Source organism: Anser cygnoides, chromosome 4 (assembly GCF_040182565.1).
Source record: "Anser cygnoides isolate HZ-2024a breed goose chromosome 4, Taihu_goose_T2T_genome, whole genome shotgun sequence".
Lineage (NCBI taxonomy): Eukaryota > Metazoa > Chordata > Aves > Anseriformes > Anatidae > Anser > Anser cygnoides.
The window spans coordinates 52,510,605-52,526,437 of NC_089876.1; the positions used below are offsets into that span (position 1 = coordinate 52,510,605).

Below are 15,833 nucleotides of genomic sequence, written 5' to 3' on the forward strand. Positions count from 1 at the left end.
GTAATTTCTACTACATAATCAAACTATCTCAATGGACAAGATATACAATTTTCAATGACATTATTCCAGTTTTACTTCAGAATTTAAGTAAATTACCATTTACATGAACAACAGCTCTGGACCATTCCCTGCACTCAGGCAAGTGTTTGTAATGAATATACCAGAATACATCTCGGCAAATATCTGCTATAATTTTTTTCTTCTAAGGAACCCTTTAAAGTGTAACATTCTCAGCTTCTAGGCTGCTCAATGGTGTTATTGCCTGCAGATGCTTTCTGCTATGATGCTACTATGGGAGCTGCACAGCTCTCAGCACACAGAAGTAATTTCCGCTATGAATATGCTACAGAGCCTAACAAAAACGTGCAGGGGCACTTATGAGGGGAAAGAGCAGCACAAGCAATGAAATTAGAATTCTCAGTGCCTTATTTTGTTCTCAGTGACAGAATCAGTCAGCTGCTCAAATACATAGATGCTGCCAACACCACCTTATTCTAGTTTTTCTCTTGAGCTTCTTTCAGCCTCTTTACTTTGAATTTGCCTTACTTACAGCATTACTTCTCCCCAACTCCCTCCCCTTGTTTTTTTGTTTGTTCATTCGTTTGTTTGCTTACTTTTAACTAATAAAATAAACTTCCCATGAGCAAAGTTTATATTCAGGTACATTTTGAACAAATAAATTAAAACTGGAGGTAGCTTTTCTTTGCAAAATATTCCAAGATAATCAGTCTTATTAAAACAGTGCATTTAAAGCTGCTCTGCTTTCAAAGGAGTCACCTTTCTTTATGCTAGCAAGATTTCTATGGACAGACCCTAGAGTTCTTATTACTGAAGGAAGCAGCCTTACTCAACACTTAATTCCCTCTTTTCATTGGAAACTAGTCTACACTTCTGAGTGTTTTGGGAAATTGTGGGAAACAAGGCTAACTAGATTGAATGACTCAGGTGTTTTGGCCTATATTCATGATGTAGCATAGGTAGAAACTGGTACTAAATAAAAGGCTGATCATAAGCTAAGGCTTCACGTTTGAATAGAAAGGATGAAAAGACCAATCTATGAACAGTTTTGGGGACATATCCTTAGCAGAACACCAAAACACTCAAATCCACATTTGATGAGAGCCTTCAGAGACATAGGCTTTTCAGAGAGAAAGAAAAAAAAACCTTGTCACAAACCCCAGCTGGATCCCCAAATTTTCTATTCCTGATTAGTACACGCAGGGCAAAGAGAGGCTAAGCTAGACACATCAACCTCCAGCAACTCTTAAGTTGTCTTCCTTCCACATTCCTGAGGCCATGCATCCACACAAGTCCTTAGCTGGTTATGTGAGATAGGCCATGTGTAATGTTTTCAAGCTGTATGCTTAACAGTCATGAACCAGTCACTTATTTTTTCAGTACAGAATACCATTTGAACCCCCAGACCTACTCACTTGGCTTTTTAGTGCTTTTTCACTCAAGTTCACTTGCACATCAGGAAACTGGTATTATCAGTGTCACTTTACATAGTCCATCCTCTCATTTGAATTTACACTAACATATAAACTTGTAGCATCTATTTGGTCAATTAATTGCAATGAAGGCAAAGCCCAGTGACATTAACTTTGTACAAATCTTTTCATCACGCTGAACAAACATGAAAACTGCCCAACCCAAGACAAATACATACACTTACATATATGTACAACTCTACTTGCCAAGTAGTTGCCACAGAACAATAAGAATTCTTAGTTTTTAACTATTTCATCCTTGGTGGCCAAAAAAAAAAATAAAAAAAATCATACCTCATATGATCCACGAGTGTTTTTATAGTCATGTTTTGCTTTGGGAGATTTGGCTTGAATTTATACTTGTGACAACTTTAATGTCATCTGTGGGTTTTGTTCTCATCAAGAATTAATATTTACACTAGCAAACAGATAAAGAACTTCAACAAAATACAGATTTCTTTTCTTAAAGCTTGTTTCAGTTGCTTATCACCAGAGCAGCACTAAGGAACATAAAGAAGTGAAGTAAAACTGAGTGAGCCCCAAAGAAGTTTTGTATGCTATTCCAAAACAATCGATTCTTAATTATCACATGCTGTTAGATAACTGCATTATTCTCTACCAATAAAGAAAAAAAATGTAGCATCATGGCTGCAAAAATAGACTCTTACTAAAGAGTTATTTTGTTGTTGTTGTTGATTTTTTTTTTTTGAAAGAAAGCATCAGAAATCTTTGCTAGCTCTGAAAAAAAAAAAAAGTTAATTATTCTTTTAATCACTACTTCACCACCTCAAACCGCATAAATCTTAGCACGGCCCTCCAGCCCTCTCAGGCACATGGACATGCAGTAACAGAAGTGTTACTGTACAGAAGAAGAGATCCAGTTTCCTCTGCTTCACCAGGACTAAGACCAACAGGCAATGCAACCTCACCAAAAACTGTCATTAGGTAAGCATGTTATGTAAACAAACTGAAATGGGAAAGGAATTTGAGGGTATTCCTAAAAACAGGTATCTGATGCTAATAAAAAGACCTATGGAACACACCTTCAATGCCAGATCTTTTTAAAAATGTTTAGCCAAATCTTTTAAACTGCATTTGCCTCATGAACAGTATGATGGCTCAAATTAGCGATGTGTTTTTGTTTGATTGTTTGTTTTAATTCAGGAGACTGCAGTTTGCTGGCAAGAATGTTGGTAGTTCACAAAGTAGCCATGAATGGTACTAAATGCTATGGGTAGACAGGGACATGGTGCCATCTCTCTGTCCATCTTTATTTTAACTGATAGATTTCAACTACCTTGAGAAAAAATAAACTACCCTACAGGCATGACAGATTTGTAGATACCATTCTCTGAAATTTTAATCAAAATTTTCTGTGGGTTGATATGGAAAGCTGGTGAAGAGATATAAACCACCCTGCTTTATCCAATATAGCACAGAAATTCTTTATCAAAATAGGCACACATTTTATTTGTAAAACTCACCTTCAGGATGACAGACAGATGTTGTACGGTAGTCTCCTTTCCAGGATGTGGTTCAATTAGCATCTGGAACACAACAAAAAATTCAAGGCGAGGTGTCACCTTTTAGTGTAGGCAAAACTGTTTCCCATTCTTGCCCCAGTTCCTTAAGTTCAAAGTCATTTCTACTGCCATTTCACCGGTTGAATTAACAAGTTAGCAAAATGCACTCATCCCGTGCAACAAGCACAACCACATCATGTCAGTGGAGTTCTACTCATAACAAAGGGCTATGCTATTAGTTCAGCAAGTACAGTACAGTAATTAGTTTCAGGAGTGGGATTTTTTATTTTTTAACTTCTGATTTATCATAAATGATAAAATAGTTAACTAGTTAAGTTGGAGATTCTTCCTTACCAATTCCAATTGTTCTTCATGTTTATTTGGATCTGTTTCTTCAAATGGAAATTTGGTGACGAAGTACTTAGTGTTCAGTGAACTAGATGAAATAAAATTGTGGACACTTGTGGACAATTTTCTACTTCTATATTCAGATTGGTAGAAAAACGCTAAAAATGATTACTGTATTTCAAGTAAGCTTGTGCTGCAACAGCTCTAAATCCAATTTTTAAAAACATTTAGTAATAATATATATATTCTTCTAATGAAGAATCCTTGTAAATACAAGCATTTTTAAACTTTCCTGTAAAACATAAAATTAATCCACTTTCTGTTATAATTTTATTATTCCACCTGTGCACTTAACTCTTTCATGCTTCTAGAACTACAGTTCTTGTCCATGTGTAAAAAGCAAGTAAATTTTTTTTTCTACTGTCATTTTGTTCCAACTTCCTCAGTCTTGTACAATAACCTAGTTTTTATAGAAGTAAGCTAATGACACTAATTCCTTTGGTTCTAAACTAAGCACATCTATATGGCTTGACCTGAAAAAATAATATTTCCTTGGGAGAGTATATAATAATTAATTTAATGGAATGCAATATTTCTTACTTTTCAATGAATATGGGAATTACATTTTCACATATTCTCAGTTAAGTACAAAGATTAATCACTGCCTGAAAAATCTCCACATTTATATCCATATCTTTGCATATTTATAATATATATGTGCACAACTGTAAGATCAAGAAACAAAACAAACAAACAAACAAAAAACACAAAATGACAGTGACACCATAAAAATAATGAAGTTTTAAAATCAAGGATTCCCTGCTGCCTTCTGCCTGATTGTATTCATGGGGATACACTGTGCAAATTCTTGGATATGATGGAAAGAAGCTTTTGAATGGCATACTAATTTCATTATATATTTTTAGGCATTGCCTTCATTTGTTCTACGTGCTCCTGATTTCATGCATTTCTTTAACACTGCAGTGCAGTAGCTCCCAATTCATTTGGTACCATGAAAGCAAATCCAGCTCCATAATATTGATCCACGCTTACCTACATTTTCAAAGGAAGTCTCACATTAGTAATCTCTTCTCTAGCTTTTCCTCATGAATGAGAAACAATTTATGTTTTTGGTTTTGCTGCTTTAGATTTTGACCACAAAAATTCTCAAAGATGACCCTGAATCTTCACTGTCACTGTTCTTTAATAAGTTTAGCTATCTAGACATATTTCGGACTTCTGTGATAGATAGCTGTCATACTCAAGGACTAAAATCCAAGCCAGTACTCCTCTTCCAGTTCAATATGGAATTTTCAGGGAAGAAAGAATACAAACCTCTTTCATGCTCTTCTGCATGACAGTTCACTTTAGAAGGTCTTCGTACTGTAATCCCAATAGGCTAAATAAATTATGAATTCTCTTTTCATACTTTAATTCCCTAAGTCACAGGTTTTAATGAAATACATTTTAACTTTGTCAGCTAGTGACCATTTGTCACATCAGGAAAGAAAAAAAAAAGTATGTTACATCAGCCAATAATGACAACATTTTATCTTTAGGTTCTTTATTTAAAATCAATTTATATATCAGTTAATTTCAGCCATAAGAAACTGTTCTCTGATAAAATCCCATTGTATCAGAATGGTAAACTTTTAACTACTTTTATTTAAGAAAATAATACAACTATGCCCCACAAATTATGAATTAGTTTGAAAGGAAGTATGTCTCCCTTCACTATGTAATGAAGACAATGTCACAAAAGTACATAACAAATGTACAGAAAAATACAGAAAAATAAATTTTCCTTATGGGTTTTGCCTTAATCCAAAATTATTTACTGGAAATAAAATATTGATAAATGGTTTTAATACAAACAAATACATATTTTTGTACGTGAAATGTAACTGAAGCATGAATTCTTCCTGTTTCAAAATTTCAAACCTTGTAAAAATTCAAAATGATGGGCTATGCTGGCAGAAAGTTGGTTACAAGAGTCTTTATTTTGCAAACTATACAGAAACGGTAAAAAAGAAAATGCATTATACTTTTCAATATTACATAGGATAAACATTAAATTTAGTATTTAATGTGTAGAAAATAATTCAAATAAACTGATTTTCCTTCTAATTAATGATGGGAAACCAGTGATCCAGTTTGGAAATTATACAACCTGTAGTATTACATTATACAGGTCATGTCAACTTTATTGTGGACAGAAAGCAATAGATATGATATGAATGAAGATGGTGGAGTCCCAAAATGTCTACACAGTTAATTAACATGCTAACATAAATACAGTGATTAAAGAAATTTTCTCTACAGTCAAATCTGAAGTGCTACTCTACACAATAATTATAATCTAGTCCACGTGGTAATTACATAACAATAGAAAAAAATTAAAACAATCCATTTTCTTCATTCCAGCAGCAGTACCTATACTGGTATTAATTTGGTAACTGGGTGTGCTTAGCTATTGCCTAACATCCTATACTGGTATGCATGCTAAAACCTCTCTATCTCTATTTTGCAAGGCACCTTTACAATACGTTCTCTAAGTTTCTGCACTAGTAACAGAAAACAACATGAATTTAGATAAAGATGCAAAACTATTTCCTGAATTAAGAAAATAAAAAGTATAATTATACGCTTCTTAAAACTATGCTCGGGCAAGTGTCAATACTCTGAGTTACAGTCATGTATAAAGGTAATACAATTTTAAGCATTTTTCCCCATGTAAAATACTTTATAGTAATCTGATTAGAGAGAAATACAGAGAAACAACAATGGGTGAAGGGATGTTTGAGTAAATAACAATAACACCTACATGACTTTGACATGAAAGAAAGAAAAAAAAGAAGGAAGGATAAGAAAATGTTAGATTTACAGAGTTGGTGCTTGTCCATGCTACTGCTTTAGAAAAACCCTTTCAATAACCTAGCCACTTCATATTAAAAAACATAACTACAAATGCAAACACAAACAAGGACTTTGCTTCATTTTTCCCTTCTGTTAATTTTTCTCCATACCTTTGGTTAATTAAAGGCTGGTAAGACGCTACTTGTGCACCGAGGTTTTTCTACCATAATACATTCTGATGTATTAAACAGGCAATTTGCAAAGCCTGCAGGGCCTGACAAAAGTAAAGTTAAGTTACATTATTTGTCCTGAAGAGGACACACAATTCCAAGTACGGGCAAATAACTCTTCACATAAATTTTAAAAAGACTGGTTGTTTTTAAAGTGTTTTGCACATTTATAAGTTCAGTAGCACATAACATTTCCTTCTTCTGACTACACTTTCAATGCGTTTTCTTCAGCGCAAAGGCATTTAACAACTCAAAAGCATGTAATATTTCTTATTTAAACAAAAAAAAGTCTATGACTCCAGCTGCAATGTTTGAAATAATCATACAAAATATACACATTTGTTAGAATCCTTTCGATCTTGAAGAGCAAAGGGATTTTATGAAATGTCATCTTGTGAATTTTAGAAAGTTACAATTATTGACCCTCCTAATATCATCAAATATATCCATCATGATCATCATCATCATCTACATCATCATCTCCTTCGTCTTCATCATCATCTTCAATTTCATCTTCATCATTCATTATTTCATCTTCATCATCTTCATCATCTGTCCAGTCATGGAAATCACCAGATGCAAAATCACCTGAAGTCTCTAAATCAATAGCTAAAAAGGTATGATAGTTATACAAAAGACACAAAATACACTACATTATTGCTAACACAATATATATCATATTTATAGCGTAATATGTATAAGACAGAAGAAAATTTAATTTCAAGAAATTTACTTATTTTAAACTAAACATTGTGACAGAAAGAAAACTTAAACAACATCAATAATCTTTTGTCTTAAAAGAAACCCACTTTAGTAGGGATGAATTTTTCAATGTTAAGAAAAAGAGATGAATTTTATGGATTTGTGGAACTATAATGAGTGCCAGGAAACACTGAAAGAGATTTAAGACCAACTTACAGTTCACAATAAGGACTAGTGATGATATATACCATACACTGTTCAGTTTTTACATATTATCTTTAACTATCTAGAACTGTACATTTATTCAGAAAGTATCCTGGATTAGATGGAAAATACGCCTGAACAGGTATGCCAAATACTGTGTTAAATCTACCCTGTGTTTCAGGCTATGTTCTTCTGTTGCAAAAGAAGGGAAGAGGAGTAATGCAAAAAAAATATTTTCTTGCCATTTTTGATGTCTGGGACATAAAATAATGGCGACATGGGAGTTCCTGGAAGTCATAGGGTATTGGAAGGGAAAAGCAAGGGAAGACTTGGTTGCTAGGAACTTTTGGCAATTCCTTCAAACAAACTGAAAAAAATGTCAAATTGAATTAACTAGCATACTGATTACCCAAAGGGATTTCATCAAGCATTCTTGGACTTGTATAATGCTACTCTAGATAATTAATTTTCCCTAGGTTTATATACACTGTGCCAAGCCCATATATGAGGTCTATTAATAGCTGACACAGTAATATGAGTTGCAAAAAATAATGAAGTAATAAAAATCACAAATTATATTTACATAAAATTAATGTAGTTGCATCCCACGCCTGTTCTTACTGAAGAAATGTAGCCTGGTTGGAAATCAAAGTAATACCTTTAAACCAAAGTCCATGCAAGGTTCATAACTTACCACATTCTGCTGCACCATTTGTTCTGGATCCTGTTACCTCATTGCCATATCTGTCAACACACCAACATTGTCCTACACTTCCATGGCACTGACTTGGTTTGTAATACCCATCTTCATCACATATGGGGATATATTGCCCTGTGATATATAAATATTGAATAAGAATATTAATAACTGCCCCTTGGCCAATGTAACAATCATAGCAGAAAATAACTACCTTTTGCTATTTCCACATTCCAGATTCTCCACTGACTGGATTATAAATGACAGATACCAGCCTTGGACTGCCTTCAAGAAAAAGAGTGGACAATCTTCCTTAAAATTTTTCATTGATCCTCTGATACACCTTCCTTACTCCTTGAATGTCTTAGCTGAGATCTTTGCTGCATGCTGGGGAAAGGGACATAGCTCACAACTCTGAATGGGATGTTCTATAATCAGTGGAGTGCAAAGAAGTCTGAATAATAAGGATTAGGCTTCCCAGACTAACAAACTACCTGCTACTAGGCTTAGTAGCTTTTTTTTTTTTTTTTAATTTAGATATATATGTAATAACCCGTTTAGTTACCCACTAATATTTATTCCACCATAGAAGATAAATGTAGTGTAAGTGTAACACAGCAATTTTCTCAACAATAAATGTGAAAAAAAAGGTAAATTTGCATTTTATAGACATAATACCTATGCAAATTAGACTCTAAGCTAAAATGGTCCCCCACCAACAGAACTAGAGGCACTATCATGAACTTATTTAGTGAGGCAGTGAATTTCCTAAGGCTGAGTAAGTCATGGTTCCTCACTTGAAAGGAACAGAGACTTTTTAAAAGAAATATAAAATTTAGACAAATGACAATGTACAAAACATGAATCTGAAAACATTTTGAAGTGCACAGTTATTGTTTGAAACCATCCTTAGCAGAAATACAGTTTTGATTACTTCGGGCCAAGCCTTTTATTGCAGCTTTCATACAGTTGAAAAGGGTAAAATGAAGATTTACCCTACGTTTTAGTAATATTAATGCAGCATAAACTGATTCACAACAAAGATTTAAATTACTTAAAGAATATTACAAGTAAAGATCAGTAGAGATACTAATTTAGGAGTGCCTTAGACTGTCCCCTCTATAACTGTAAAAATCTACGTTCTATTAGGATAATGGAAGAGACGTAATATCTTTTGGTAGGTAAGGTAATAAAACCAAGTTTAATAGCTTTCAAAAACTTCATAAATTTTGTTGCTAGAATTTACTGCGGTCTATCTTTGTTGGATTAATATTGATTTTATGTTGCTGTTTCACTAGGGTTATTTATGTAAGCAATAAAACCTTCAAAAGAATGATCTATGGCTCACCTAGGATCTTCTTTCCTCCTTGCTGCTTGTGAATGTTGCTGAGTTCTGTTTGGCAAGGTGGGTCTAAAATGACAAGAAAAATGTTGAACAGATTACACTGTATCTAGGAAGGAAAGCATATGATTAGGTTTTCATGGTTTGCTACATTCTAAGGTCTGTCTAACTACTGATCTGAAGAAAGGTACAGATCCTGCACTAGTAGTCACATCCTAAACTCTGAAAGAAAATAATTACTCCAGCTTGTTACAACTCCAAAATTATGAAACAGATCACCATCATGGATTTGTGCAGAAGGCCACTCCCAGTTAACCCATCTGTAGTTGAACATCTGGTTACTAGTCTGGAGGACTGAAGAATGCTAGACTGAAATAGTAACTCTATCATACCCTACTTTATCAGTCTACAGAGATCTAAGGGTGACTTTGAAGCTTGACTCAAGTATTGGTTAGAAGTGGGATGGCTCTTTCATTCCTTCCCTTTTGTCTTTGTTAGAAGTCATGTTCAAGTTTTGTACTTCACATATTATACTAATAAAATAAGAATTTCTCCACTGAAATTTGCAAGACTGTGGTTTTATTGCAATAATTAAAGACAGAACCCCAGGGGTCCAAAGCCCTATGTTCAGCAAAGTTAAAAACTGACCAGACTTCAGATGTCTGTAAGATGCAGAAGTTATTAAAATTCAGTTTTCCATTGTTCAGAGCTATAGCTTAGTTAAATTCTGAATAATTTATTTTTCTACTCTCCATAAAAGCAAGTCTGACTATGTCCCATGAATGGGAAGGAAATATATATTTCTGAACACTAATACAGTGTACTACATTAGAATGAGAGATGCTTTTGTGGTAACAGTCTAAATCAAAAGTAATACTATTCACGTGTGTCTTTAACTTACACTGTTCCCAGACAACATTCTGATAACAACTCACTAAAAACTCACATGCTATGAATATTACATTCTTTTTTTTTTTCATTTTAGCAGACCAGTTATTTAGAATACATCTTTGCTATGCAAGTAACTCAAGGTTGCCTTCTGAAACTACTTTTGTCCGTGTACACAGGAAAAAACTAAGTTACTTAAAAGATCTGTAAGATTGGCGTAGCTTATTGACTAAGTACACACTTAGACCAGAAATCATTCACTATGTAAGGTAATGCAAAAAATCACTTGAGAGGTGAAAGTTCAAATCTGCCTTTCCTGAATTTTTCTAAAGGAAAACACCATTTAGTCAGATGAGAAAGAATTTAGGATGTAGCTGGGACAAGCACAGGATGCACAAAGAAGTTCAGGAATGGCAAGAATACATTATAAAACCTGAGGATATTTTTCTTGTGGAAATGCTCAAACATTAGGGACAAATAAGTAGAGTAACTGTGGATCAAAATATACTTCTGGTGAACACAGAGCCTCTTGGTTGGCATAGCCTAGATATACCAATAGGCCTTTGGTTTTATTCATGAGCTCTTACCTAACTGGATAAATAGAAACTGGAACACAGTAATAACACCTCACTGAGAACAGGCTGTTAATTTCTTTTGGCTTTATGTTTTAAATGCTATATACATATCTCATACATTTAAAGACATAAAAGTTTATAGAGCCCTCAACTCTAGTGGACTTGGTTTTCACATTAAATCTATAATTATTGTTTTTAGAGTTAAGGCAAAATATTGTTCACAGGAGTCCTAGTGCCAGAATAAAATTCAAGGAATGCCTTTCCAGATAATGAGTAAATTTTCTGTGCATCCCCTTCAAAACAACTAGTACCTGGCATTGTTAGGTGGGTATGGTGTTTTCACTCTTTGAGTATCTGCTGAAGTTATATAAAGGTATACATTTCTTGGTGTAAGAAGTACTTTGATGATGACTGTGCTCACTATTATGACAGAAATGTTCAGCACCTTTCAAAACAAAGGTTTCTGTCTTTCCTGATATTTAAAGAGTTAAGATTTTAATTGTGTTTAGTAATGTATTAGTTTTCCACACAGCTGTATTTACAACATTCTAACGATCAATTATTTCTCAAACAAAAGGTATTTCCAATTACTCTAAAATCAAATAATGACAGTCATTCATGCATAGGAGTACCACAGGCTAGAAGGATCTATCAAAGAAGATGGGAAATATGCTGAAGGAGAAGAATTAGTCTAACAAGAAAAATACATGTATTTTGTTCTATGAAAAAGATAATCTTGAATTAGAAACAGAGTTGTATTTATAAGCACTATCATTTAAATGTAAAAATGATGGCCTATGCCTAAACGAAAATCCTTTATTTTCAGCTATAAATCTTTGTTGCTGTAATTAGAAACAGGAACACCACTAATCAAATGGTATCAATGCAATGTGAGAAAGTTACTTACCCAAAATTCTTCGCAGAGGTTAGGTCTGAGATTCACATTTAAGTTTTGCTTCTCACGATAAAAGTGGCAAAAAATTCTTAACAATGCTTAATGAGAGAGTGGCATGATGGAAGCTCAACCAATTCCTTTCGATCCATAGCATATAATTTTTCATCTCTCCCCAAATGATAATTTGTATTTTCCAGTCAGTTCCTGATTTTGGGAAAGCTTTTTTTTTTTTTTTTTTTTTTTTTGGATTTCTGAACTTACTTCAATACAAAGGCAGCATCACTAGATAACCTTTAGGAGTCTTGAGCTAAGGAGACTTATTCTGTACAAAAATCATTGTTATTGTCTCCCTTGAGACTGAAACGATCCTGACATCAGAAAAATCTTTCTGATAATCTGAATAAGAGACCTAATAATCTCCATCCTTAATTCTACTTAAACAAATCTGGCAGGAATTATATTTCTGACATTATCACTGCATTGTTATGAGTGATTCATGAATCATTTAACAGCCATCCACAGTTCTTCAGTGCTTGAAGTACTGATGCACACCAGAGCATCCCATGTTATTAATACTGGCCCTTGAGACATCAATATTCAGTTGTGTCAAGAGGCGATGCAAGGCTTGTATGATTAAGCTTTGGTTTACCAAAAAGAGGCACATTAAGAGAGCAACAGGAGTAAAACTGGTAGATTTGACAAAGAATGTCTGGAATTTTATAACAGAAATGCCTCAAGGAACTGGTACTCAACAACGTGGGTCTCCAGCTTTCACAGATGCTCCATCTTATTAAATTACAAAACAGTGATTTTCCATCTATCAAGTAGATAATATTTGGCAGATCCCCTAGTTTTTGACGTATGTTCTACTGCAGATAAGGCTGCCATGTTATGTCTTGCCTCTGCTCAGGGTCAAGTATTTATAATTGTTCTAGGACAATGGAGGTTCTAGTTATAGGGATTTGAAGCAGTCAATACTGCACTTCAAGAAATCTTCCTGGGAACTTCAGTTATGTGGCAAGACACATTATACCTTTAGAACCATCTATAATCATATTTAATGCCCTGTGGTCTCAAGAGAGTGATGTAACAAATACGAATCACAATAATTATTGTTATTCTACAAGATGGACTAGTTTCAAAGTCATGAAGTAGTCTTTCATCCCTGATAGACAGAAAAGCCTATGGGAAAAAGGCATCCAGGGAAATGCTAGACTAACAGACACATGCAGAAGCCTGCAGTAAAGAGATGCTTATGTTCCAAGCATTAATATTCCTGGTAAAATTGGTTACTCTCCTACTCTATTTTCAAGCAGTGAGGCAACAAAAACAAGGCTGTAATAACGATGAAGTACTGACAGAAAGAAATTCAACCTATAAAAAGGCCAACAGAGCAAGTGCCTCAGCATTTAGACAAGCACTGAAGTGTTAGGCTAGCATCAAAGACCTAAGAAAATAAGTTCTGAAGCACTTGCACAATCTGTAGGTGGAACTAGAAGGCAACACGGAACAAAACGTACAGGAAGACAGCAGAGCACTGGCAAAGTGCAAATTCTGAAGTACTGCAGAAATGTATTATAGTGTCTTGGATATACCTCAGAAATGCTAAACTACACTTAGAGAAGAATAAGGCCAAGGAAAAATGCAATGAGCACCACTGAGACCTAAGTAAGAATTTAAGCATCAGTCAAGGTGGGACTGTTGTTACAGGGAGATTTTTTGAGCAAGACAGATGTGATTTTAGTATTCTAAGAAATTGCTTGTATTGACGAGAAGTTGGGAGTAATGTGCAGTAAGGGATCTAGTGTACTCTAACTCATCACAAGAAACCTAAAGCAAAAAGAAAGAATGAAGAAGAGATCAAATAATTGTCTGATACTGACAGTCTTGATCTGGTAAGCTAAAATCAAAGAGTAAGAGGTCTTTTCAGATGAAGATGACGACTTCAGCAAATAAAAAATGTATTTTAAAAATAGCATAATAGAATTTCTATCCCCCTATGATGCACAGTTGATTAAAACTTTGTATTCACTTTGAACCTGGTTAATCAACAGCATTTCTAGTAAAACTGTGTATCTGCCGAGAAAACCCCTACAAAGTTCGATGAATAAAGATAGCTGTCTATATGACATGAAGCTTTCTGTAATATCAACTTATTTTAGTGTACATCAGAAAGAAGCCACTGAATTTCTATACCTAGCCACTTCTTTGCGATTTACAGCAAAGGTCTTGTTAAAGACCTTATTTAGATTATTCGATAAAGTAAAAGCCAAATATGAAGATATTAAAAGATTTAGCAGAATGCTACAATTATGATTAGAGAATTCAGTGGGTCACGCATACTAGGAAGTTTGACAGTTGTGCAAGAAGTCTGACAGTTGTGCATGAAAACAAGAAATAACAAAAGAAAACTATAAGCATTTTCTCTCTTTACACCTTCAGAAAAAAAAAAAAAAAAGATTTTGTTGACAGTGTTAATTCAGAGGGATGGAGCTCATGTTGTGCAAGGATAGCCAGGACTTCGCAATGAATAAGATTTCACTTTATTTACAACATTGATGATACTTCTTCACTACACACCCAGACACACCGTGGTTTCAAAAGCTATCTAATCTGTTTTATATCTGTTTTATATGATGGGAAAGACGGAGGAAACAAGAGAAAAGAAGCAAGGAAAAGTTTGACAATTTTGGATTCTGCAATGTGGAGAGTCGGTGTCACTGGTAGCATGGTTCCATTTTTTTTAGCCACTGGAGTACCATTAATATAATACAGTAGTGTTTAGATCAGGCTTTATACCATCATCAGATTGTAGCAGTACACGTGAGAAGGCATTTTAGAAAATAAAAGAATGTAAAATTAGTTGAAGCTAATTTATGGAAGTGTTTTCTTAATATCCAGGTTATACTCTACACACATTGCAAGGATCAGGTAGAACAGCCAACTAGTGTTAGAACCCTGGACAGTATTAAACAACATTTTATGTGCTGTACTTTCTTTGACAATTGAAAAGAATTATGCTGTCCCCCAAAGAATAAGGGTGTTTATATATTCGGCTGAAATGATTGTGGGTTGTTTTTGTTTGTTTGTTTTAAAAAGACAACCAAACAAAACACATTATGTTATTTACTTTAAAAACAATTTTGCTTGGGTAGTGTTTTATTGACTAATTCTGGTAGCAGTACACTGCTTATAAAAATGGAAGCCAAAATATTGTGCTACTATAAAACAATGAAGGTGTGTTAAAAGATTAAATGTTAACTTTTAAAAGGCAAAATTACCACATAAAAGATGGCAGTTAGTATATACCTAGGGAAGTACATATTTATTTTTGTTCAGATTTACAGATGGTGTAGCATGATAAAAATCTTTATTTCCACAGAAATCAGAGACAAACAATGAATATAGAGTGATAATGGGGATTTATTGTGAAAGTTTTAATGTCACAAGTGAGATTCAAAAAATTAGATTAAAATTTTCAAATACGCTGAAATGACTTTGAAACTTTCCACCAAATCAGTCTTATCTCCTCTACTGATTATCAGCAGAACTTTGGTCCTGAGTTGCTATTTATTCCTTTGAAAATCTCTCTCATGTTAGTAAGAAAAATGAATTGGCAGTTCTGTCTATTTTCAGCCAATATTTGATGAGGAAATTCATTAATTCATTACTACTGGTTTGAATATATAATTTATGCTATGACTCACCTAGATCTAAAATTGGTATATGATCCTCAGAAAAATGATGCTTATATGTTGTGTTAATTTGTTTAACTGAATCACATCAGGACATTTGCTGGAGATTCATCTAGGCAGAAAAACTCAAGTAGTTTTAGGTCCAAATGACCGATTTTTTTTTATCCATAATGTTAATTCAGTTATTTTAATAGGTTTACAAAATAGAACATTAAGATGCCCTAGTTTAGCAATAAAAGGGCTTATTTTACAATATAAGCGAAGTAGATAGGGAAAGAAATAACATAAAAGTAATGTTGTTCTTTATTTTGATCTCTTTCCTCTGCAATACTTACTGAAAGTTGGCATGAAAAACAATATTGCTGTAAAAGCTTTAGCCACTGTTTTG

The 15,833-nt window shown here is 33.9% G+C and overlaps 1 protein-coding gene across 5 annotated transcripts in view; it reads right to left on the bottom strand.

Moving 5' to 3' along the window:
• Nucleotides 1-5,342: 5,342 nt before the first annotated feature.
• Nucleotides 5,343-15,833, bottom strand: part of SPOCK3 (SPARC (osteonectin), cwcv and kazal like domains proteoglycan 3) — a 200,017-nt gene continuing 189,526 nt past the window's right edge. For all 5 annotated transcript variants that reach the window (XM_066996139.1, XM_066996141.1, XM_066996137.1 and 2 more), the window contains 3 exons: nucleotides 9,399-9,461; nucleotides 8,048-8,185; nucleotides 5,343-7,056 (listed from right to left, as the gene is read on the bottom strand). In XM_066996139.1, the coding sequence (XP_066852240.1) occupies nucleotides 6,884-7,056; nucleotides 8,048-8,185; nucleotides 9,399-9,461 (374 nt within the window). In that variant the 3' untranslated portion in view covers nucleotides 5,343-6,883. The remainder of the gene's footprint in view (nucleotides 7,057-8,047; nucleotides 8,186-9,398; nucleotides 9,462-15,833) is intronic.